This window comes from Coregonus lavaretus, assembly GCF_964263955.1.
Source record: "Coregonus lavaretus genome assembly, contig: HAP1_SCAFFOLD_1921, whole genome shotgun sequence".
In the NCBI taxonomy this organism is placed as follows: Eukaryota; Metazoa; Chordata; class Actinopteri; order Salmoniformes; family Salmonidae; genus Coregonus; species Coregonus lavaretus.
The window spans coordinates 27,573-51,733 of record NW_028156670.1 but is presented as its reverse complement, the minus strand read 5'-3'; the positions used below and the strand labels follow the sequence as shown (position 1 = coordinate 51,733).

Below are 24,161 nucleotides of genomic sequence, written 5' to 3'. Positions count from 1 at the left end.
TTGTCAGTGAAGCTAGCTAGCAGCAGGCAGGCTACAACAAGATAAACCAGCTGATGAAATCACAGGCGACCGATATACCAGGAATAGAGCAGCCGTTTTGTTTTTACAACTTCTTCCCTGTCTATCAGAGTATGCGTCTGTCCCAGTGCCTGTGTTTCATAGCAATTGAGTCATGTGCAAGACAGGTCGCGAATGGATTTAGAATATTGATAAGCAGGAGTTGGAACATTGAGTGTGCGTCGTCTCAACGCTCCTTTTGGCAAAACACTTGCGGACTCAAGTGATCACTATCGAACGCAACAGCAAGTGGCCACTCGATAAAGGGCTTAGTGGCCAAGTGTTGGGGTTTGAGATTCAGCCTATGACTGTGGTAGATGGAACTTCATTGCCCCCTAGCACCCACCCAATAGGACTGTCGTACCCAATATGACCATATTCTGCATTGTGAATACATATGACATTTTAAGCATTTTTCTTATCGTTTTAACAGAAAAATTACTTTTTTTTTTTAAACAGCAATTTAAACATTAAGAAAATGTTTCCATTTGTCACATCCCTAACACACACACACACACACCTCTCTGTCCCTGTTGAAGCGTAGCTCCAGGAGCTGTGACGTCGGTGCCAGCAGCTTCTCCACAAACCAGGCTGGAAGCTTAGTGTTGATCTGGTCCACGATCTACCACACAGAGAGAAGAGACCATTAGAAGCAGAGAGGCAAAACGTTGAATGACCAACCAGTTCTCTGCATTCGGGCAGCCATTGATAATGCAATGCATAATGTTTTTAAAAAGTCTCAAAATGTTGGCCTACATTGACGCAACATTCAAGTTTCCGCTCACAAGACCTGAAATTTGCTCAGTTTGAGGGAACATTCTTCCAAACTGGTTTAAACCAATTCTAACTAGCATAAACTAGTTATAACCTGTATGTAAACCAGTTTTAGAACCGGTCCTTACCAATGTGATGAGGCTGAGGACGGCCAGGCTGTACTCTGGGCCACAGGCCCGGCAGGCGTCCAGCTGGTCCAGGCCGTAGGTGATGACAGCGTCGGTCAGCTGTGCGGACGGCTCCAAGCTCACCAGCAGGACACACACACACTCGTTCCCCGCCGTCAACACCGGCTCAGAGAACAACACCTGCTTGGCCGTCGACACACACGCCAGCACCCGATTCAGAACCTGGGGAAAGGGAGGAAGGAGAGGGATGAGGTAAGGTTGTGTTGGGAACAAATTCTATCTGTGACATATGCCTTGTTAATTACCAGAGTCTGTGTGTCTCTCCCACCCACTCTCCTTACATCAGTAAAATGCCTCGGATGGGTGTGTGCGTCTTTCCTTACATCAGAGATCTATGCCTGTGTGTGTGTATGTCTCTCCTTACATCAGAGATCTATGCCTGTGTGTGTGTATGTCTCTCCTTACATCAGAGATCTATGCCTGTGTGTGTGTGTATGTCTCTCCTTACATCAGAGATCTATGCCTGTGTGTGTGTATGTCTCTCCTTACATCAGAGACGTATGCCTGTGTGATGGGCGGTCCTCTGATGGGGTTGAAGCGCTGTCCGATGCAGCGCACCACGGTGCTGAACACCCTCAGCAGGGCGGCCAGTTTGGGCAGAGACACCGTGGGGGGAGGGACGTCCTCGTCTACCGCCTCTCCAGAACCCACGTGACCCAAGTCCTGGAGACAACATGGGACAGAACAGTCCATACATTTCTTCATGGCATTTAATATTTAATGTAATACAAAAGGATCTCAGTGATAAACATTTTCCACAACTTGATACACAGTGTCTTCAGAAAGTATTCAGACCTCAGTTTTTTCTACATTTTGTTAAAGCCTGAATTGTAAATTGATTAAAATATCCCCGCCACCCACCCATCTACACACAATACCCCATAATGAGAAAGTGAAAACATGTTTTTTTTTATGTTTGCAAATGTATTGAAAATGAAATACAGAAATCTCATTTACATAAGTATTCACACCCCTTTGCTATGACACTCCAAATTGAGCTCAGGTGCATCCAATTTCATTTGATCATCCTTGAGATGTCACTACAACTTGATTGGAGTCCACCTGTGGCCAAATTAAATTGTTTGGACATGATTTCGAATGAAAACACACAGTTGGCCCACAGTTGACAGTGCATGTCAGAGCAGAAACTATACCATGAAGTTCAAGGAACTGTCCGTAGATCTCCGAGATTGTGATGAGGCATATATCTGGGGAAGGGTATAAAACTATTTCTAGAGTGTTGAAAGTTTCTAAGAGCACAGTGGTCTCAATCATTGGGAAATTGAAAAAATATGGAACTACCCAGACTGCCTAGAGCTGGCCATCCGACCAAACTGAGCAACCGGGCAAGAAGGACCTTGGTCAGGGAGGTGACCAAGAACCCAATGAGCATTCTGACAGAACTACAGAGTTCCATCGCTGTGATGGGAGAACCTGCCAGAAGGACAACAGTCTCTACAGCACTTCAATCTGGGCTTTATGGGAGAGTGGCCAAACGGAAGACACTCCTGTGAAAAATGCACATGACTGCACGGTTGGAGTTTGCACAAAGGCACGTGAAAGACAGAGCAAAGGCAAAATATTATGTGGTCTGATGAGACAAAAACTCTTTGGCCTGAATGCAAAGCGCCATGTCTGGAGAAAACCAGGCGGTGCTCATCACCAGTCTAACACCATCCCTACCGTGAAGCGTGGTGATGGCAGCATCATGCTATGGGGAAGCTTTTCAGCGGCAGGGACTGGGAGAGTGGTAAGGGAATAATAATAATAATAATAATAATAATAATAATAATAATAATAATAATAATAATATGCCATTTAGCAGACGCTTTTATCCAAAGTGACTTACAGTCATGTGTGCATAAATTTTTACGTGTGGGTGGTCCCGGGGATCGAACCCACTACCCTGGCGTTACAAGCACCATGCTCTACCAATTGAGCTACAGAGGACCACATTGAACGAAGCCAAACACAGGCAAATCCTTGATGAGAACCTACTTCAGATGCAAACAACAGACTGGGGCAAAGATTTACATTCCAACAGGACAATGACCCAAAGCATACAGCCAAAGCAATGCTGGAATGGCTTCAGAACAAGAATGTGAAAGTCAGTGGCCCAGCCAAAGCCCAGACTTGAATCCCATTGAAAATCTGTGGAAACACTTGAAGATTGCTGTTCAGCGCCACTCCTCATTAACTTAACAGAGCTTGAGAAAATCTACCAGGAACAATAGGAGAAAATCCCCAAATCCAGATTTGCAAAACTGATTCAGATGACTCAAAGCTGTAATCGCCGCCAAAGGTGCTTCTACAAAGTATTGACTCAGGGATGTGAATACCTTTGTAAATTAGTTATTTCTGTATTTCATTTTCAATACATTTGCTAAAATTTCCAAAAACAATGTCATTATGGATTATTGTATGTAGATGGGTGAGAAAAAAATCTATGTAATCAATTTTGAATTCAGTCTGTAACAACAAAATGTGGAATAAGTCAAGGGGTATGAATACTTTCTGAAGGCTCTGTACGTTTGCCTGTAGCCTTAAATTGCTAGTTTGGTTGACTGGTCAGTTCGTATCTCTGAGGTTCTACTGTAATAGTCTGGGGAACACCATTACCTTTGCATAGGTATCCATGTAATAGTGTAGCGTACACTCAGTGGCCAGTTTATTAGGTACACCACCCTGTTCACGAAAATGGTTTGCGCCTACAGACAGTGAGTGGCATGGCCGTGGCTTGCTATATAAACAGGCATTGAGCCATTCAGTTACTGTTCTATTGAAAGTTATAAATGGGCAAAACGAGTGACCTAAGCAACTTTGAGCGTGGTATGATCACCGGTGCCAGGCGGACTGGTTCCAGTATCTCAGAAACATCCGACCTCCTGGGCTTTCACGCACAACAGTGTCTAGGGTTTACCGAGAATGGTGTGAAAAAAGCTTGTTAATGAGAGAGGTCGAAGAAGAATGGCAAGAATCGTGCAAGCTGACAGGCGGCCCACAGACTGGCAAATAATGGCGCAGTAGAACAGTGGTGTGCAGAACGGCACCTCAGAACTCAAAACTCGTCGGCCCTTGTCACGGATGTGCTATTGCAGCAGATGCCCACAACGGGTTCCACTCCTATCAGCTAAAAACAAGAAGAAGCGGCTCCAGTGGGCACGCAATCACCAACACTGGACAACTGAAGAGCGGAAAAACAGCTGGTCCGACAAATCCCGGTTCCTGTTGCGTCATGCTGATGGCAGTCAGAATTTGTCTTAAACAGAATGAGTCCATGGACCCATCCTGCCTTGTGTCAACGGTACAGGCTGGTGGCGGTGGTGTAATGTTGTGGGGAATGTTTTCCTGGCGCACGTTAGGTCCCTTGATACCAACTGAGCAACGTTTCCATGCCCCGAAGAATTCAGGCTGTTCTGGTGGCAAATTGGGGGGGGGGGGGGGGTACTAGATGGGTGTACCTAATAAACTGGCCACTGAGCGTGTGTGTAGTGGTGTTACTGACCTCTGCGTAGGCCTCCATGTCCTCTAGAAACTGCCCCAGCAGCGTGGTGGAGAAGGTCAGGTCTGCTACCCAGAACTGCTCCAGGCTCTGCAGCCAGCCTGCACACACAGAGAGTTCACACGCATACATTTGACTTGTGTAAACCAGGGGTGTCAAACTCATTTTGACCCGGGGGCCGCATTCGGTCTTCAAAGATGTTCGGAGGGCCGCACTGAATTATTTTTTATTTCCTTGCAGTCAATTTGTTTTTGGAATTTGATGCTCCTTGACTGTGTAGTGATTTTTAGCGAGCTGGACAGTCAAACTGTATGAATATAGGTCCATTATCATTTCTACAGTTTCCATTTGGTTTTAGTCAATTCAAAGTATATTGAGTTTAACTCAAACCACCCCCGTGACACACCTGGCGTAAACCATACACTGTCAACTACAGACCTGCAGCAATCTTTCCATCCCCACCAAGTTGTGATTATGTTCTATATTAAGAGGTAGATGGAAAACCTGATTGTGTACTCACCTGAGACCTGTTGAGTCAGAGACTGTTTCTGTGTGTGGTCGATGTGCCAGCCCACCAAGATATCCACCGTATCCTGTCACACACAACAGGCACGGTCAAAAGACAACACAAATACTTCACTGTAGACACTCTGGGGGACATTTATAAGACCAGCTAGTAGAGACAGAGAGAGAGAGACTGACAGAGTAGGAGAGAGAAAGAGGGAGTGAGCCAGGCAGTAGGAGATGGAGGTAGTGAAAGAGGGAGCAGGCCAGGCAGTAGGAGATGGGAAAAAGAGGGAGCGAGCCAGGCAGTAGGAGATGGGAGAAAGAGGGAGTGAGCCAGGCAGTAGGAATGGAGGTAGTGAAAGAGGGAGCGGGCCAGGCAGTAGGACATGGAGGTAGTGAAAGAGGGAGCGGGCCAGGCAGTAGGAGATGGGAAAAAGAGGGAGCGAGCCAAGCAGTAGGAGAAGGGAGAAAGAGGGAGCGGGCCAGGCAGTAGGAGATGGGAGAAAGAGGGAGTGAGCCAGGCAGTAGGAGATGGAGGTAGTGAAAGAGGGAGCGGGCCAGGCAGTAGGAGATGGGAAAAAGAGGGAGCGAGCCAAGCAGTAGGAGATGGAGGTAGTGAAAGAGGGAGCGGGCCAGGCAGTAGGAGATGGGAAAAAGAGGGAGCGAGCCAGGCAGTAGGAGATGGGAGAAAGAGGGAGCGGGCCAGGCAGTAGGAGATGGGAGAAAGAGGGAGTGAGCCAGGCAGTAGGAGATGGAGGTAGTGAAAGAGGGAGCGGGCCAGGCAGTAGGAGATGGAGGTAGTGAAAGAGGGAGCGGGCCAGGCAGTAGGAGATGGAGGTAGTGAAAGAGGGAGCGGGCCAGGCAGTAGGAGATGGAGGTAGTGAAAGAGGGAGCGGGCCAGGCAGTAGGAGATGGAGGTAGTGAAAGAGGGCGCGGGCCAGGCAGTAGGAGATGGAGGTAGTGAAAGAGGGCGCGGGCCAGGCAGTAGGAGATGGAGGTAGTGAAAGAGGGAGCGAGCCAGGCAGTAGGAGATGGAGGTAGTGAAAGAAAACACCAGCAGACGCTCACATTTGAAGTTGGCGCAAGAGAGTGTGTGTGTGTGTTGCCACTCACTCTGAAGTTGGTGCTGAAGACGTGTGGGTAGCAGCGGGCCACCTGCAGGATGCAGCGGACGCTCTGACACAGCAGCTCCGGCGTGTCCAGGTTCTCCAAGATGGACTGCAGGCTACTCATGACCAGCTGACACAAAATGGACACCACAGAGTCAGTTACCCACTCTCTCAACTTAACTTTCCCTTACTACCCTGGGCCTTATTCATTATGATCTAAAAGGCCAAACTGATCCTAAGTCAGCAGTCCTACTGTGAGACACTATGAATGGGGTCCTGGTTCCTCTCCTGTCCTCTTACCTTCATGACAGGTGAGAAGGCCTTCCTCTCTCCAGCTGCCTCCAGGGCTCGGTACGCTGCCACCAGGTAGAGCAGCTTGACCTCGTCCCGGGTGCTGGAGCTGAACTTGACAAACATCCACTTGAAGATGCGCTCTGCTTCATAGCTCAGAGCAGTGCACAGCAGGCCCAGACACACCGCTGCCTCCTGACGCAGCTCCGACAGCAGCTTACTGCTACAGAGGAGAGAGGAGAGTCCGTACAAACCAACACACAACCTGACTAGCTTAACAGCCAAAAGGATCTTGAAACATCTAAATGGTCTAAATCTATATACATACTCTATAGGGAACAGGGAGCCATTCCAGATGGAGACTATTGGGCTCTGATTGGGAGCTTCCTCTTACCTTTCATTCAAAATATCATTCAGGGTACTGAGGATTGTATCCAACTGTTTCACCAGGGCCTGGTGGGAGAGGTAAGGAGAGAGAGCGCGAGAGGTAAGGAGAGAGAGAGCGCGAGAGGTAAGGAGAGAGCGAGCGCGAGAGATAAGGAGAGAGCGAGCGCGAGAGAGGTAAGGAGAGAGCGAGCGCGAGAGAGGTAAGGAGAGAGAGCGCGAGAGGTAAGGAGAGAGAGAGCGCGAGAGGTAAGGAGAGAGAGAGCGCGAGAGGTAAGGAGAGAGCGCGAGAGAGGTAGGGAGAGAGCGCAAGAGAGGTAAGGAGAGGGAGAGCGCGAGAGGTAAGGAGAGAGCGCGAGGTAAGGAGAGAGAGATAGAGAGGTAAGGAGCGAGAGGGGGAGGGAGAGGAACACAATCAGTGTCAAACAGGGAGAGAACACAGTTCTACAGTGGAGATGCACCACCTGGTAAATATAACCCATCCAGTCTAAAAACAGCCCTGGTAAATATAACCCATCCAGTCTAGAAACAGCCCTGGTAAATATAACCCATCCAGTCTAAAAACAGCCCTGGTAAATACAGTGGGGGAAAAAAGTATTTAGTCAGCCACCAATTGTGCAAGTTCTCCCACTTAAAAAGATGAGAGAGGCCTGTAATTTATCATAGGTACACGTCAACTATGACAGACAAAATGAGATTTTTTTTCTCCAGAAAATCACATTGTAGGATTTTTTATGAATTTATTTGCAAATTATGGTGGAAAATAAGTATTTGGTCAATAACAAAAGTTTCTCAATACTTTGTTATATACCCTTTGTTGGCAATGACACAGGTCAAACGTTTTCTGTAAGTCTTCACAAGGTTTTCACACACTGTTGCTGGTATTTTGGCCCATTCCTCCATGCAGATCTCCTCTAGAGCAGTGATGTTTTGGGGCTGTCGCTGGGCAACACAGACTTTCAACTCCCTCCAAAGATTTTCTATGGGGTTGAGATCTGGAGACTGGCTAGGCCACTCCAGGACCTTGAAATGCTTCTTACGAAGCCACTCCTTCGTTGCCCGGGCGGTGTGTTTGGGATCATTGTCATGCTGAAAGACCCAGCCACGTTTCATCTTCAATGCCCTTGCTGATGGAAGGAGGTTTTCACTCAAAATTTCACGATACATGGCCCCATTCATTCTTTCCTTTACACGGATCAGTCGTCCTGGTCCCTTTGCAGAAAAACAGCCCCAAAGCATGATGTTTCCACCCCCATGCTTCACAGTAGGTATGGTGTTCTTTGGATGCAACTCAGCATTCTTTGTCCTCCAAACACGACGAGTTGAGTTTTTACCAAAAAGTTATATTTTGGTTTCATCTGACCATATGACATTCTCCCAATCCTCTTCTGGATCATCCAAATGCACTCTAGCAAACTTCAGACGGGCCTGGACATGTACTGGCTTAAGCAGGGGGACACGTCTGGCACTGCAGGATTTGAGTCCCTGGCGGCGTAGTGTGTTACTGAAGGTAGGCTTTGTTACTTTGGTCCCAGCTCTCTGCAGGTCATTCACTAGGTCCCCCTGTGTGGTTCTGGGATTTTTGCTCACCGTTCTTGTGATCATTTTGACCCCACGGGGTGAGATCTTGCGTGGAGCCCCAGATCGAGGGAGATTATCAGTGGTCTTGTATGTCTTCTATTTCCTAATAATTGCTCCCACAGTTGATTTCTTCAAACCAAGCTGCTTACCTATTGCAGATTCAGTCTTCCCAGCCTGGTGCAGGTCTACAATTTTGTTTCTGTGTCCTTTGACAGCTCGTTGGTCTTGGCCATAGTGGAGTTTGGAGTGTGATGAGCCTCTTAAAGAAGAAGTTACAGGTCTGTGAGAGCCAGAAATCTTGCTTGTTTGTAGGTGACCAAATACTTATTTTCCACCATAATTTGCAAATAAATTCATAAAAATCCTACAATGTGATTTTCTGGATTTTTTTCCCTCAATTTGTCTGTCATAGTTGACTTGTACCTATGATGAAAATTACAGGCCTCTCTCATCTTTTTAAGTGGGAGAACTTGCACAATTGGTGGCTGACTAAATACTTTTTTCCCCCACTGTATAACCCCTCCAGTCTAAAAACAGCCCTGGTTATCTAAGGCCTGTCATAAGAGACAACAATGCAGAGCTTAGCCAGAGAGAGCGACACAGTGGCTGTGTCCCAAAAGGCACCCTATTCCCTTTATAGTGCACTACTGTTGACCAGGGCCTATAGTAGTGCACTATTTACATTTTAGTCATTTAGCAGACGCTCTTATCCAGAGCGACTTACAGGAGCAATTAGGGTTAAGTGCCTTGCTCAAGGGCACATCGACAGATTGTGCACTATGTAGGGAACAGGGTACCATTTGGGACACAGCCACTAATATCCCTCTAGACCAGAGGCCCTGACCACTGACCAACGCTATCCTATCCTAGGGAGAATCTCTAAGCTAGGGAGTTAAGACCTCCCTGGGTTGCTGGGATCAATTGACTGACTGATCACCTCACCACTGTTGTTGTCAGAGTGAGTGATGAACTACCCAGATAGACTGATATGATTGATGACCTCACCACTTTGTTGTCAGAGTGAGTGATGAACTCCCGGAGCTGTCTGACGGAGGTCAGCCGGCGGTCCCTGTCCTCCTCTCGGGACACACGGCGCAGGAGGTTGGACAGGCGAGACTCATCAGAGTGAGACATCCCTCTGTCTGTGGAGAGAGAGAGATGAAATGGTGATTATAAATGGCATTCAGCAATTTTGCCATTATATCTAGGCAAACTGAGTAGATCGACGCCTGTACGGGTGTCACGTAGGCCAGTGGTTTCCAAACCTCTCCTCAGAGCCCCCAGCCAATCCATGGATTATATCTATTCCACAGCTAGCACCTGATTCAACTGGTCAACTAATCATCAAGCCCTTGACTAGGTGAATCAGCAGTGTTAAGTCTGGGGGTTCCTGAGGAGGGGTTTAATAACCGCAGAGGAGAGGTTTAATAACCCCTGACGTAGGCTACATACTCACCGTGGGATTTCCTCATGTCCTTAGAAGCTAAAGCACGGTTTCCATGCTGCTGAAAAGTGGTCAAATCGGCGGTCGCATCGTTGATCCTCAACTCTTGCCCCAACGACTTCCAACCAAAAGTATCATCACTGAACCCTCCTGCAGCTTCATATCCTCCTGGGGGGGGGGGGGGCGAGAAAGGGGAGAGAGTGTGTGTGTGTGTTGGAAAGACAGAGGGAGAGAGGTGGAGAGAGAGGGGAGAGAAAGCGTTAGTCTTCCACCAGAAAGCATACAGTGCTAGTTCCACCAGAGAGTGTTCTGGTTATACAGCCAACAAAGCACAGAGAAATGAACACCATCATTACTGCTGTATGAGCCCATGGATGACAGTCAAAACACAATGGAAGAGGTGGTCATTCCACCACAGCAGTCTCAGAAGGAACAGTTCCTGTCACTACGATAACGCTGGCTGCGCCAGAGATGGCACCCTCTTTTGAACTACTTTTGACCAGGGCCCGTATCCACAAAGCGCCTCAGAGTAGCAGTGCTGATCTAGGATCAGTTTTTCCTTTTAGATCATAATGAATAAGATTATATGGACAGATGCGAGATCAGCACGCCTACTCTGAGATGCAAAAAATTGTCAAAGACTCCAGCCACCCAAGACATAAACTGTTCTCTCTGCTACTGCACGGCAAGCTTGTACCGATGCACCAAGTCTGGAACCAACAGGACCCTGAACAGCTTCTTCCCCCAAGCCATAAGACTGCTAAATAGTTAACAAATAGCTACCCGGACTATCTGCATTGATCCTTTTTGTACTAACTATTTTGACTCATCACATATGCTGCTGTTACTGTTTAATATATATCCTGTTGCCTAGTCACTTTACCCCTACCTATATGTACATATCTACCTCCATTACCTCGTACCCCTGCACATGGACTCAGTACTGGTACCCAGTGTATATAGCAAAGTTATCGTTACTCATTGTATATTTATTCCTTGTGTTATTATTTTTATATTATTTTACTCTCTGCATTGTTGGGAATGGCCCGTAAGTAAGCATTTCACTGTTAGTCTACACCTGTTGTTTACGAAGCATGTGGCAAATCCATTTGATTTGCTTGGTGGATACAGGGCCCATGCCATGACTGGCTCAAGTGAACTACATTTACATTGTTTTTTTTTGTTTTTTTACATACAATCCCAACGCTGTTTTAGAACGTTCAGAAAGGTCAACAGCCATCACTTGCAATACGGCTTTTTAAACATATGGCCCTCATCTTTCATCAGCAGTTTTGCACAGATCTATACAGCTATGGTTATCCATACAGCTATCTGACCAAACTACACTTCCCCAGTTAGATTACACACAGGTGTTAGGAGCGCGGTAGATGGCTAATTAGCACAGGTGGTCAAGCTCTGTCTACCATCAGTTTTCCGTAAACAAGCGTTGTAACATGGCGATATGGCCGTGTGGGAACACTAACCCTATCATGGTATGCATTATTTTTTTTTATTATTTTTTTTAAGATAAGGTCCTTACGCTTCAAAAACCGTACCGCAAGTGATGCATGTTCATTTTTGGACTGAGCGTCGGGGATCTTACCAAAACTCCCCCATACAAAAGACGCCTTTGTCCAATGACTCATGTGTAACGTAATGGAACTGAGAGTCATGATCAAGGGCTATGCTAAGGCATGCCATGGCGTCCACTACACTGGTGCTGGAGTACACCGAAACCAAGGGTCTGAACATAAAACGTAACCAAGCACAGCTAGTCTCTGGAAGCGGACGCATCATTATTACAATACCAGCTGCTAGCGCGCACAGCACATGATTAAGTACAACGCCAAGCACCGGTGTGTGACATCACCAATCACCGTAACTAAAATTACTTAGGCTACAGGGCAGCGTAGGTGGCCAACACCTTGTATACGTCCCTAATGGCACCCTATTCCCTATATAGTGCACTATTTTTTAACCAGAGCCCTATGAGCCCTTGTAGTAAAGTAGTAGTATAGAGGAAATAGGTTGCCATTGGGCCCTGGTCAAAAGTAGTGCACTATATAGGGAATAGGGTGCCATTTGAGACGCAAACTTCTCTACCATGAGGGCAGATATCTGTGGGGAACCCGGGGACGCGCAGTGCTTTCCTTCCAGATGCCCCGGACAGATACGCACCGAGACGAGAGTGCTCTTCTTTCTCTTCAACAGAAACATTAAGCCAACATGAGTCTGAGGACCCAGGAAGGAAGGAGGGAGAGAAGCTGGATGTGTCCAAAAGGCACCTTTATTCATTATATAGTACATTAATACTAGTTTATTAGTTATTTACACAGGACACACATGGTGTCTACAGTCCAATGACATGCTGACTACAGGTTCACCTCTGGACAACGTGACCACAACAATGGATACAGTAATACAAATAGGACTCTGGTCAAAAGTAGTGCACTATATAGGGAATAGGTTACCATTGGACTCTGGTCTAAAGTAGTGCACTAAATAGGGGATAGGTTACCATTGGACTCTGGTTTAAAGTAGTGCACTAAATAGGGGATAGGTTACCATTGGACTCTGGTTTAAAGTAGTGCACTATATAGGGAATAGGGTGCCATGTCAGACAACCGCTGTCAGCATTTACTGCTAACCTGACCCCATAATAACCCAAGCCTGGTCTCATGTACTGCTAACCTGACCCCATAATAACCCAAGCCTGGTCTCATGTACTGCTAACCTGACCCCATAATAACCCAAGCCTGGTCTCATGTACTGCTAACCTGACCCCATAATAACCCAAGCCTGGTCTCATGTACTGCTAACCTGACCCCATAATAACCCGGCGGCAGGTAGCTTAGTGGTTAAGAGCGTTGTGCCAGTAACCGAAAGGTCGCTGGTTCTAATCCCCGAGCCGATTAGGTGAAAAATCTGTCGATGTGCCCTTGAGCAAGGCACTTAACCCTAATTGCTCCTGTAAGTCGCTCTGGATAAGAGCGTCTGCTAAATAAAAAAATAAAAAAAATAAAAAAAAATGTACTGCTAACCTGACCCCATAATAACCCAAGCCTGGTCTCATGTACTGCTAACCTGACCCCATAATAACCCACTGACCCCATAATAACCCAAGCCTGGTCTCAGATCTGTTTGTGCCGTCTTGCCAGCTAGCTCCTATGGTCTTTGTCAAGACAGCACAAACAGATCCAGAACCAGGCTACTATAATACACAGCACCCCTGCCTAGGTAGGCAGGCCTGTTACGAATCCCCTTTTACTCTTACTGGAGCAATGGTTAGCAGGCCTGCCTACAGTGAAACCCACAAGGGGCGTTACAGTCATAGCGCACTTAAATCACTATACAGTACCACCAACATGCTGCAGACAGGCAGTGTCCCCCAGCCCCCCCAACATGCTGCAGACAGGCAGTAGCACCCACCCCCTGCCCCCCCCAACATGCTGCAGACAGGCAGTAGCACCCACCCAGCCCACACACACCAACATGCTGCAGACAGTAGACAGTAACAGTAACACCCACCCCCTTCGTCCAGAGTGTCTGCAGTGGCTGGGAAGGCATCATTGTGTAGGAGAGGTGGGGAGACAGGCTGGTCCGAGGTTGCTACTCCCACTGCTGTTGGGTCGTATACAGCTGGACCCAGGTCTCTGGTGGCGATGCGCTTCACACCGTCCTGGCTAGCTGCTGACACACTGTCGCCTCTGAAGCAGGCGGACAGAGGGACGGACACACAGGGGTGCAGGACACACAAACACAGTCAGTGAAATCCACCAGGGCAACTTGTACTTGATAGATAGTGGTTCATCATCATAACTTATATGGACACACTCCCTACAGTTTGACAATCTCACCCCAATCTGGTTTACAAGTCTAGGATTAAACAACTGGATACATGGATGGAGAAATTATTCTAGCTAAATGTACAGCACTGTTGAATAGTTTTCCACAAGACTATGAGCATTTGTCTGAACAGAAACGTCAAATGCAGGTCTCAACTGAAGGAATGTTCTAAAAACACCTCCCTTTCTTTAATCAAGAACTGATGAGCTTGCATAATGTACTTTATTGATGTCCCTGTGCAATTCAATCCGCTGACAGCATTGCTAAATCACTTTCGTTTGCTGGCAAAGGGTGGTACCGCGCCAACTAGGAAAGATAGCAGGATAGTAATCAGTTAGCAAGTGTTAAAACATAGTAGCTAGTTAGCCGTCTTCTGGTTAGTTATTTTTGAGCGATAGCTAGGTAGCCAATATGAACTATCAAGCTAAAGTCATCTAGCTAATCATTGTTGACCAGATAACGTAACAAGACAGCAGGAAAGACACCCGTTGCCCACCGATGGCTCATCGTTCCGTAGCCAGGTAGCTAGTTAGCCAGCTTGAAAGCCAAAGTTGCCACACTATACGTTAGCACACCATTTGATGTCAAATCAGTTTACTGATCCGGATACCGCGTTATCAAAGCACAACCACCCCCACCCAACGATTGGTAGCTAGCTATCTAACAAGCCCAGTCACTCTGGGGACAAAGGTGAAGAAAGTTAGAACCTAGCTAGCTAACGAACACTAGCCATAGTTAGCTGGCTAGATTTGCGCTTTGAGCTAACTAACGTCAGTTAGCCAACTAACTAGCTGGCTACCAAGTGAAGGTAACATGTCATCTCAGTGACAACGAATATTGGCTAATAATAGTAATAACTAGCAATAACTAGCTAACACCACTTCCAATGTTACCGAAATAGCTGCCAAGCATTGGCTTCTCTGACCACTAATAATATTAGGTTAACTAGCTAGCCATGTCTACCTAAACACGAGGAAAGCATAGCAATGAAATGCGGCAGGTTGTGTTTTGAGTCAGAATAAATGCGCAAAGTGTTGGTTATCCTTGTTAGCGTAGCTAGCTAGTTTGGATAACGTGATCAAGCTTGAGCGTTAGCTTGCTTACTGGCTAGCTACTGTTATCAAGCCATTTCCCTCAGGTGTGGGAACCAAAGTGGCTGACTAGCTAACTAGCTAGCTAAATAAAGAAGCTGCTGTTAGGCCCAGCGAATCCCCGTTCTATTTTAGACTCTCTCACCGGTGGCGCGATACCAACCTGGGCTTCCAATCATTCCAGTCTCGCTGCAGTTTGTGGGCGCTGCTAAGCCGAAACCCAAGGGCTTTACGGCTCATTACCTTTGCGAGAACAGCATGACCTGCTCTCAACGGGATTAAATTCGGTGAACAAGCGTATTCGCTCGCTATCTGTTTATTTTACGTCCATTAATGGACCCGCTACAGCTATCTGTGTGCGTTATGTTTTGTATCGGTTCGGGTCGGCCTCCTTTCTTTTTTTTTTTTCCGGCTCCCACTCCTTCTTCGATTCTTGATGAAAGAGCCACTGCCCCCTTTTCTTTATAGCAGCGCCATCTGCCGGACTTTGGAACGACCAAGCAAGAGCTGTGAGCGCAACAGGTCTGTTCAACTAACCCAGAGGTTTACCTAGCTAACTTCACTGACCCTCAAAAAAACTCAATCTCCTCTGCAGCTAGCAACTGCAGCAAGTTGTTTTTTGCACATCACTTGGAATATGCGTTGCCAAGCGACAACATCACGAGTGGGAGTGAGAAGAGAGCATGCATGCAGCAACAGTAAAGGTAAAGATGAGCAGAATTCAAGGCATTATGGTGTGTGTAGTAGTGCAAACTTTAATGTTTTTTTTCTCCATAAAATGTCACACACACACACACACACACACACACACACATACACACACACACACATACAGCTATGTCTTACTATACTTGTAAGGACTTTTTGGGGACAAACAATTGATTCCCATTCACATTCACAGTTTCTCTGAAACTCCAGAAACAAATTAACAAGACATGGGGCGGCGCACAATTGGCCCAGTGTCGTCCAAGGTAAGGGAGGGTTTGGCCGGCAGGGATGGCGTTTGCAATGCCATGGTTGTGGGTTCGATTCCCATGGGGGGCCAGTATGAAAAAAATAATGTATGCACTCACTAACTGTAAGTCGCTCTGGATAAGAGCGTCTGCTAAATGACTAAAATGTAAATGTAAATGTAACAACAGGGTAGGACAAAACCCCCTCCCTCTACTGTAGAGAAGCTGTAACTGCTGAGAGGGAATGAGTGTGTGATTAAACATAATTGAACATAACTTTAAGAAAAGGGTGGAGAATCTGGCCAAAAACCAATGTACAGTATTTGTATTTATTATGGATCCCCAGCTTTACAGGAATATGACTCTGAATATAAACAGCAACACCTCCCCCATTGGCATTCCTGTCTCTTCTGTAGATGTTATAACCATATATTGCTACCACTGTATCATCAAAGGAATGATCTAAGTGAGTTTCAGAGATGAATGTATGAATGTTCTGTTACTAGCAAGTTATCGATTTCATTAACTTTGTTTCTTAGGTTACATATGTTAATGTGGCCTATTTTTAGTGGTTTTCTTGGATGTTTCATTGTTTTTATTGCTTTACTGGGAGGCTTATCAAAAGTAGGCATGACAGCAATATTTACACTGAACAAAAATATAAACGCAACATGCAACAATTTCAAAGATTTTACTGAGTTACAGTTCAGGTAATCAGGCAATTAAAATACATTCATAAGGCCCTAATCTATGGATGTCACATGACTGGGAATACAGATATGCATCTGTTGGTCACAGATACCTTAAAAAAAAAAAAGTAGGGGCGTGGATCAGAAAACCAGTCAGTATCTGGTGTGAGCATCATTTGCCTCATGCAGCGCAACACATCTCCTTCGCATATAGTTGATCAGGCTATTGAATGTGGCCTGTGGAATGTTGTCCCACTCCTCTTCAATGGCTGTGAAAAGTTGCTGGATATTGGCGGGAACTGGAACATGTTGTCATACACGTCGAACCAGAGCATCCCAAACATGCTCAATGGGTGACATGTCTGGTGAGTTTGCAGGCCATGGAAGAACTGGGACATTTTCAGCTTCCAGGAATTGTGTACAGATCCTTGCGGCATGGGGCTGTGCATTATCATGCTGCAACATGAGGTGATGGCGGCGGATGAATGGCACAACAATGGGCCTCAGGATCTCCTCATGGTATCTCTGTGCATTCAAATTGCCATCGATAAAATGCAATTGAGTTCGTTGTCCGTAGCTTATGCCTACCCATACCATAACCCCACCGCCACCATGAGGAACTCTGTTCACAACGTTGACGTCAACAAACTGCTCGCCCACACAACACCATACACGCTGTCTGCCATCTGCCTGGTACAGTTGAAACTGGGATTCATCCGTGAAGAGCACACTTCTCCAGCATGACATTGGCCATCGAAGGTGAGCATTTTCCCACTGAAGTCGGTTACGACGCCGAACTGCAGTCAGGTCAAGACCGTGGTGACGACGACGAGCACGCATATGAGCTTCCCTGAGACGGTTTCTGACAGTTTGTGCAGAGATTCTTTGGTTTTGCAAACCCACAGTTTCATCAGCTGTCCGGGAGGTTGGTCTCAGATGATCCCGCATGTAACAATGTATACTGGGAGTCGGGAAGCAAGTACAGGGAGTGCATTTAATGATAAATAAAACATAAACATGGAACAAAACAAGAGTAGCGTACAGACAAGAACAGAGTAACAGAATCAGTAACGCCTAGGGAAGGAACCAAAGGGAATGACATATATAGGGGAGGTAATCAGGAAGGTGATGGAGTCCAGGTGAGTCTGATGAGGCGCTGGTGCGCATAACGATGGTGACAGGTGTGCGTAATAAAGAGCAGCCTGGTGACCTAGAGGCCAGAGGGGGAGTATACGTAACAGTAACCCCTCCCTGACGCGCAGCTCCAGCCGCAAAGGGACGATCCCGGGGATCAGGAGCGGACCGGTCACCTCTGCTGATGCGCGGAAACCTGTCGAGCCGGCTGAGGCGCGGGAACCTGTCGAGCCGGCTGAGGCGCGGGAACCTGTCGAGCCGGCTGAGGCGCGGGAACCTGTCGAGCCGGCTGAGCCGCGGGAACCTGTCGAACCGGCTGAGGCGCGGGAACCTGTCCAGCCGGCTGAGGCGCGGGAACCTGTCCAGCCGGCTGAGGCGCGAGAACCTGTCGAGCCGGCTGAGGCGCGGGAGCCTGTCGAGCCGGCTGAGGCGCGGGAACCTGTCGAGCCGGCTGAGGCGCGGGAACCTGTCCAGCCGGCTGAGGCGCGAGAACCTGTCGAGCCGGCTGAGGCGCGGGAGCCTGACGGCCCAGCTGAGGCATGGGAGCCTGACGAGCCGGCTGAGGCATCTGAGCCTGCCGAGCCAAACGAGGCTTGAGAACCTGTCGAGCCAGCTGAGGCATGGAAGCCTGACGAGCCAGCTGAGGCATCCCCGGTTGTTTAAGCAGTCGGCAAAAAAATAAAAAATAAATGTCCCTGATGTTTCCCTTCGGTGAGGTGTTCTTCTGTACAAATGTACGCTGGGAGTCGGGAAGCAAGTAAAGGGAGTGCATTTAATGATAAATAAAACATGGCACAAAACAAGAGTAGCATCCAGACAGGAACAGAGTAACAGAATCAATAATGCTGAGGGAAGGAACCAAAGGGAGTGACATATATAGGGGAGGTAATCAAGAAGGTGATGGAGTCCAGGTGAGTCTGATGTAACAATGGTTACAGGTGTGCGTAATAAAGAGCAGCCTGGTGACCTAGAGGCCAGAGGGGGAGTATACATGACGCCGCAGGTGAAGAAGCCAGAAATGGAGGTCCTGGGCTGGCGTGGTTACACGTGGTCTGCGGTTGTAAGGCTGGTTGGATGTACTGCCAAATTCTCAGAAACGACGTTGGAGGCGGCTTATGGTAGAGAAATGAACATTCAATTTTCTGGCAACAGCTCTGGTGGACATTCCTGCAGTCAGCATGCCAATTGCATGCTCCATCAAAATTTTAGACATCTGTGGCATTGTGTTGTGTGACAAAACTGCACATTTTAGAGTGACCTTTTATTGTCCCCAGCACAAGGTGCACCTGTGTAATGATTATGCTGTTTAATCAGCTTCTTGATATGCCACACCTGTCAGGTGGATGGATTATATTGGCAAAGGAGAAAGGCTCACTAACAGGGATGTAAACAAATTTGTGCACAACATTTGAGAGAAATAAGCTTTTTGTGCGTTTGGAAAGTTTCTGGGATCTTTTATTTCAGCTCATGAAACCAACACTTTACATGTTGTGTTTATATTTCAGTTCAGTATATATTTGAGCTGATAGTTCAGGGTGAACTGCACACGGTGGACTTCATTTACATTTGAGTCATTTAGCAGATGCTCTTATCCAGAGCGACTTACAGTAGAGTGCATACATTTTTCATACTTTTTTGTACTGGTCCCCCATGGGAATCGAACCCACAAACCTGGCGTTGCAAGCGCCATGCTCTACTAACAGAGCCTCACTTGGATCACATCATTAGAAGTTTACTTCAATAATAATTAACAGCCAATACTCCTACTAGGGCAAACCGTCTCAGTGCTAACAGTATAACTAAGGTTAATAGGCGCATGGTTACTGCTGACAATAGCTGTCGGATTGACAAAGGCATTCAGGGGAGTTAGAGAAACACAAATTAGGTTACTTACATTATGACTGACAACACCCCTGGGAGAACGGACATTTGCAGCAGCACTACGACAACTCTGCGACTCAATGGTAGGGATTATCTGACCAGGGCTTGGGTCACTGATAAATCATTGTCTGTAGCCTCCAACCTCCCTCATCCTATTGGAGAGTGGCTACACACACCCATGAAGACTGCCTGGCTGCTATTCATTAACCAATGTGTCCCCTGGCCGCTATAGCCTCCAACCTCCCTCATCCTATTGGAGAGTCGCTCCACACACCCATGAAGACTGCCTGGGTCCTAATCATTAGTGCACATAGTAGCAAAATGTTTTGCAACTGAAAATGTGTTTGCAACAAAAACAAGAGTTTCTTATTTTACAGATTCAGGTAGGTAATCCCTCCCCTTTTCTGTCTGTTTTGGTGTCTAGTCAATATGAGCCTGATGATGATGTGCTATGACAGGATCCCACAGGACGCACGGAGCAGAGGTGGCGTTTCAACTAAGCATATACGAATAATGTATTCAAACCCACAGACCTTCTGCAACTCATTACATTGGAATAGAGGAGAGCTTTGCAGGCTCATGTTCTTCTGAAGTATCTCTCTATTTCTCTCTCGCTCGCTCTCTCTCTCTTTTTCTCGCTCGCTCTCTCTCTCTTTCAATATCTGTTCTTTCTCCTTATCTCTCACTATATAATACTGAGAGGATTGGCCATGCAGCTCTCCTCACTATATAATACTGAGAGGATTGGCCATGCAGCTCTCCTCACTATATAATACTGAGAGGATTGGCCATGCAGCTCTCCTCACTATATAATACTGAGAGGATTGGCCATGCAGCTCTCCTCACTATATAATACTGAGAGGATTGGCCATGCAGCTCTCCTCACTATATAATACTGAGAGGATTGGCCATGCAGCTCTCCTCACTATATAATACTGAGAGGATTGGCCATGCAGCTCTCCTCACTATATAATACTGAGAGGATTGGCCATGCAGCTCTCCTCACTATATAATACTGAGAGGATTGGCCATGCAGCTCTCCTCACTATATAATACTGAGAGGATTGGCCATGCAGCTCTCCTCACTATATAATACTGAGAGGATTGGCCATGCAGCTCTCCTCACTATATAATACTGAGAGGATTGGCCATGCAGCTCTCATTTACATTTACATTTTAGTCATTTAGCAGACGCTCTTATCCAGAGCGACTTATAGTTAGCGCATACATTATTTTATCGAACCCACAACCCTGGCGCTGCAAACGCCATGCTCTACCAACTGAGCTACACCCCCTGCCGGCCATTCCCTCCTCACTATATAATACTGAGAGGATTGGCCATGCAGCTCTCCTCACTATATAATACTGAGAATGATGTCTGTGTGGTTATATTTGTTTAACTGTCCACCCTCTCATTCTCTCTCTCTCTCTCTCTCTCTCTCTCTCTCTCTCTCTCTCTCTCTCTCTTCTCTCTCTCTCTCTCTCTCTCTCTCTCTCTCTCTCTCTCTCTCTTCTCTCTCTTCTCACGCTCTCTCTCTCTTTTAAGGGCTTTATTGCATGGGAAACATATGTTTACATTGCCAAAGCAATTGCAATAGATAACAAACAAAAGTGCATTTTTTATTTTATTTATTTTACAGTAAACATTACACTCACAAATGTTCCAAAAGAATAAAGATATTTCAAATGTCATATTATGTCTATATACAGTGTTGTAACAATGTGCAAATAGTTAAAGTACTAAAGGGAAAATAAATAAACATAAATATGGGTTGTATTTACAATGGTGTTTGTTCTTCCCTGGTTGCCCTTTTCTTGTGGCAACAGGTCACAAATCTTGATGCTCTGATGGCACACTGTGGTATTTCACCCAATAGATATGAGAGTTTATCAAAATAGGGTTTGTTTTCAAATTCTATGTAATCTGAGGGAAATACAGTGCCTTCGGAAAGTATTCAGAGCCCTTGACTTTTTCCACATTTTGATACGTTACAGCCTTATTCTAAAATCCATTAAATAAATAAAAATCCTCAGCAATCTACACACATTAAAGGCTCTCAGACCATGAGAAACAAGATTCTCTGGTCTGATGAAACCAAGATTGAACTCTTTGGCCTGAATGCCAAGCATCACGTCTGGAGGAAACCTGGCACCATCCCTACGGTGAAGCATGGTGGTGGCAGCTTCATGCTGTGGGGATGTTTTTCAGCTGCAGGGACTGGGAGACTAGTCAGGATCGAGGCAAAGCTGAACGGAGCAAAGTACAGAGAGATCCTTGATGAAAACCTGCTCCAGAGCGCTCAGGACCTCAGACTGGGGCGAAGGTTCACCTTCCAACAGGACAATGACCCTAAGCACACAGCCAAGACAACGCAGGAGCGGCTTCGGGACAAGTCTCTGAATATCCTTGAGTGGCCCAGCCAGAGCCCGGACTTGAACCCGATCGAACATCTCTGGAGAGACCTGAAAATAGCTGTGCAGCGATGCTCCCCATCCAACCACCTGACAGCGCTTGAGAGGATCTGCAGAGAAGAATGGGAGAAACTCCCCAAATACAGGTGTGCCATGCTTGTAGCGTCATACCCAAGAAGACTCGAGGCTGTAATCGCTGCCAAACATGCTTCAACAAAGTACTCGAGTAAAGGGTCTGAAAACTTATGTAAATGTGATATATCCGTAAAAAAAAAAATCTACAAACCTGTTTTTGCTTTGTCATTTTGCGGTATTGATGAGGGAAAAAAACAATTTAATCAATTTTAGAATAAGGCTGTAACGTAACAAAATGTGGAAAAAGTGAAGGTGTCTGAATACTTTCCGAAGGCAGTCTGTGTCTCTAGTATGGTCATACATTTGGCAGGAGGTTAGGAAGTGTAGCTCAGTTTCCACCTCATTTTGTGGGCAGTGTGCACATAGCCTGTCTTCTCTTGAGAGCCAGGTCTGCCTACGGCGGCCTTTCTCAATAGCAAGGTATTGCTCACGGAGTCTGTACATAGTCAAAGCTTTTTTTCTCTCTACTTCACACACACACACACACACACACACACACACACACACACACACACACACACACACACACACACACACACACACACACACACACACACACACACACACACACATATACATGCATACACATCATGTTGCCAGGAAACAGCGCAGTACAATAAACAGTTTCCAAGTCAAGGGGTTTCTCTCTGACAGTGAAGGGCATGGCAGTGATGACAGCTGATGACTAAAGAAGGGGAACACTGGTTATAACTATCTGGACATGGTAGAGAGGACAGAAGTTATAACTATCTGGACATGGTAGAGAGGACAGAAGTTATAACTATCTGGACATGGTAGAGAGGACAGAAGTTATAACTATCTGGACATGGTAGAGAGGACAGAAGTTATAACTATCTGGACGTGGTAGAGAGGACAGAAGTTATAACTATCTGGACATGGTAGAGAGGACAGAAGTTATAACTATCTGGACATGGTAGAAGACAGAAGTTATAACTATCTGGACATGGTAGAGGACAGAAGTTATAACTATCTGGACATGGTAGAGAGGACAGAAGTTATAACTATCTGGACATGGTAGAGAGGACAGAAGTTATAACTATCTGGACATGGTAGAGGACATAAGTTATAACTATCTGGACATGGTAGAGAGGACAGAAGTTATAACTATCTGGACATGGTAGAAGACAGAAGTTATAACTATCTGGACATGGTAGAGGACAGAAGTTATAACTATCTGGACATGGTAGAGGACAGAAGTTATAACTATCTGGACATGGTAGAGAGGACAGAAGTTATAACTATTTGGACGTGGTAGAGAGGACAGAAGTTATAATTATCTGGACATGGTAGAGAGGACAGAAGTTATAACTATCTGGACATGGTAGAGAGGACAGAAGTTATAACTATCTGGACATGGTAGAAGACAGAAGTTATAACTATCTGGACATGGTAGAGGACAGAAGTTATAACTATCTGGACATGGTAGAGAGGACAGAAGTTATAACTATCTGGACATGGTAGAGAGGACAGAAGTTATAACTATCTGGACATGGTAGAGGACATAAGTTATAACTATCTGAACATGGTAGAGAGGACAGAAGTTATAACTATCTGGACATGGTAGAGGACAGAAGTTATAACTATCTGGACATGGTAGAGAGGACAGAAGTTATAACTATCTGGACATGGTAGAGAGGACAGAAGTTATAACTATCTGGACATGGTAGAGGACATAAGTTATAACTATCTGGACATGGTAGAGAGGACAGAAGTTATAACTATCTGGACATGGTAGAAGACAGAAGTTATAACTATCTGGACATGGTAGAGGACAGAAGTTATAACTATCTGGACATGGTAGAGAGGACAGAAGTTATAACTATCTGGACATGGTAGAGAGGACAGAAGTTATAACTATTTGGACGTGGTAGAGAGGACAGAAGTTATAATTATCTGGACATGGTAGAGAGGACAGAAGTTATAACTATCTGGACATGGTAGAGAGGACAGAAGTTATAACTATCTGGACATGGTAGAAGACAGAAGTTATAACTATCTGGACATGGTAGAGGACAGAAGTTATAACTATCTGGACATGGTAGAGAGGACAGAAGTTATAACTATCTGGACATGGTAGAGAGGACAGAAGTTATAACTATCTGGACATGGTAGAGGACATAAGTTATAACTATCTGAACATGGTAGAGAGGACAGAAGTTATA

The 24,161-nt window shown here is 46.1% G+C and overlaps 1 protein-coding gene across 1 annotated transcript in view; it reads right to left on the bottom strand.

Annotated features, from left to right (window-relative positions):
• LOC311126103 (serine/threonine-protein kinase SMG1-like) overlaps positions 1–15,173 on the bottom strand; it is a 55,206-nt gene extending 40,033 nt beyond the window's left edge. Inside the window, exons 1-12 of the mRNA XM_084200127.1 lie at positions 14,938–15,173; positions 13,366–13,544; positions 9,850–10,005; positions 9,399–9,535; positions 6,823–6,881; positions 6,438–6,651; positions 6,142–6,267; positions 5,042–5,114; positions 4,525–4,622; positions 1,509–1,682; positions 960–1,181; positions 578–679 (exon numbers count right to left, since the gene is read on the bottom strand). Of these exons, the coding sequence (XP_084056253.1) occupies positions 578–679; positions 960–1,181; positions 1,509–1,682; positions 4,525–4,622; positions 5,042–5,114; positions 6,142–6,267; positions 6,438–6,651; positions 6,823–6,881; positions 9,399–9,535; positions 9,850–10,005; positions 13,366–13,544; positions 14,938–15,014 (1,617 nt within the window). The 5' untranslated portion in view covers positions 15,015–15,173. The remainder of the gene's footprint in view (positions 1–577; positions 680–959; positions 1,182–1,508; positions 1,683–4,524; positions 4,623–5,041; positions 5,115–6,141; positions 6,268–6,437; positions 6,652–6,822; positions 6,882–9,398; positions 9,536–9,849; positions 10,006–13,365; positions 13,545–14,937) is intronic.
• Between the last annotated feature and the right edge of the window lie 8,988 nt (positions 15,174–24,161).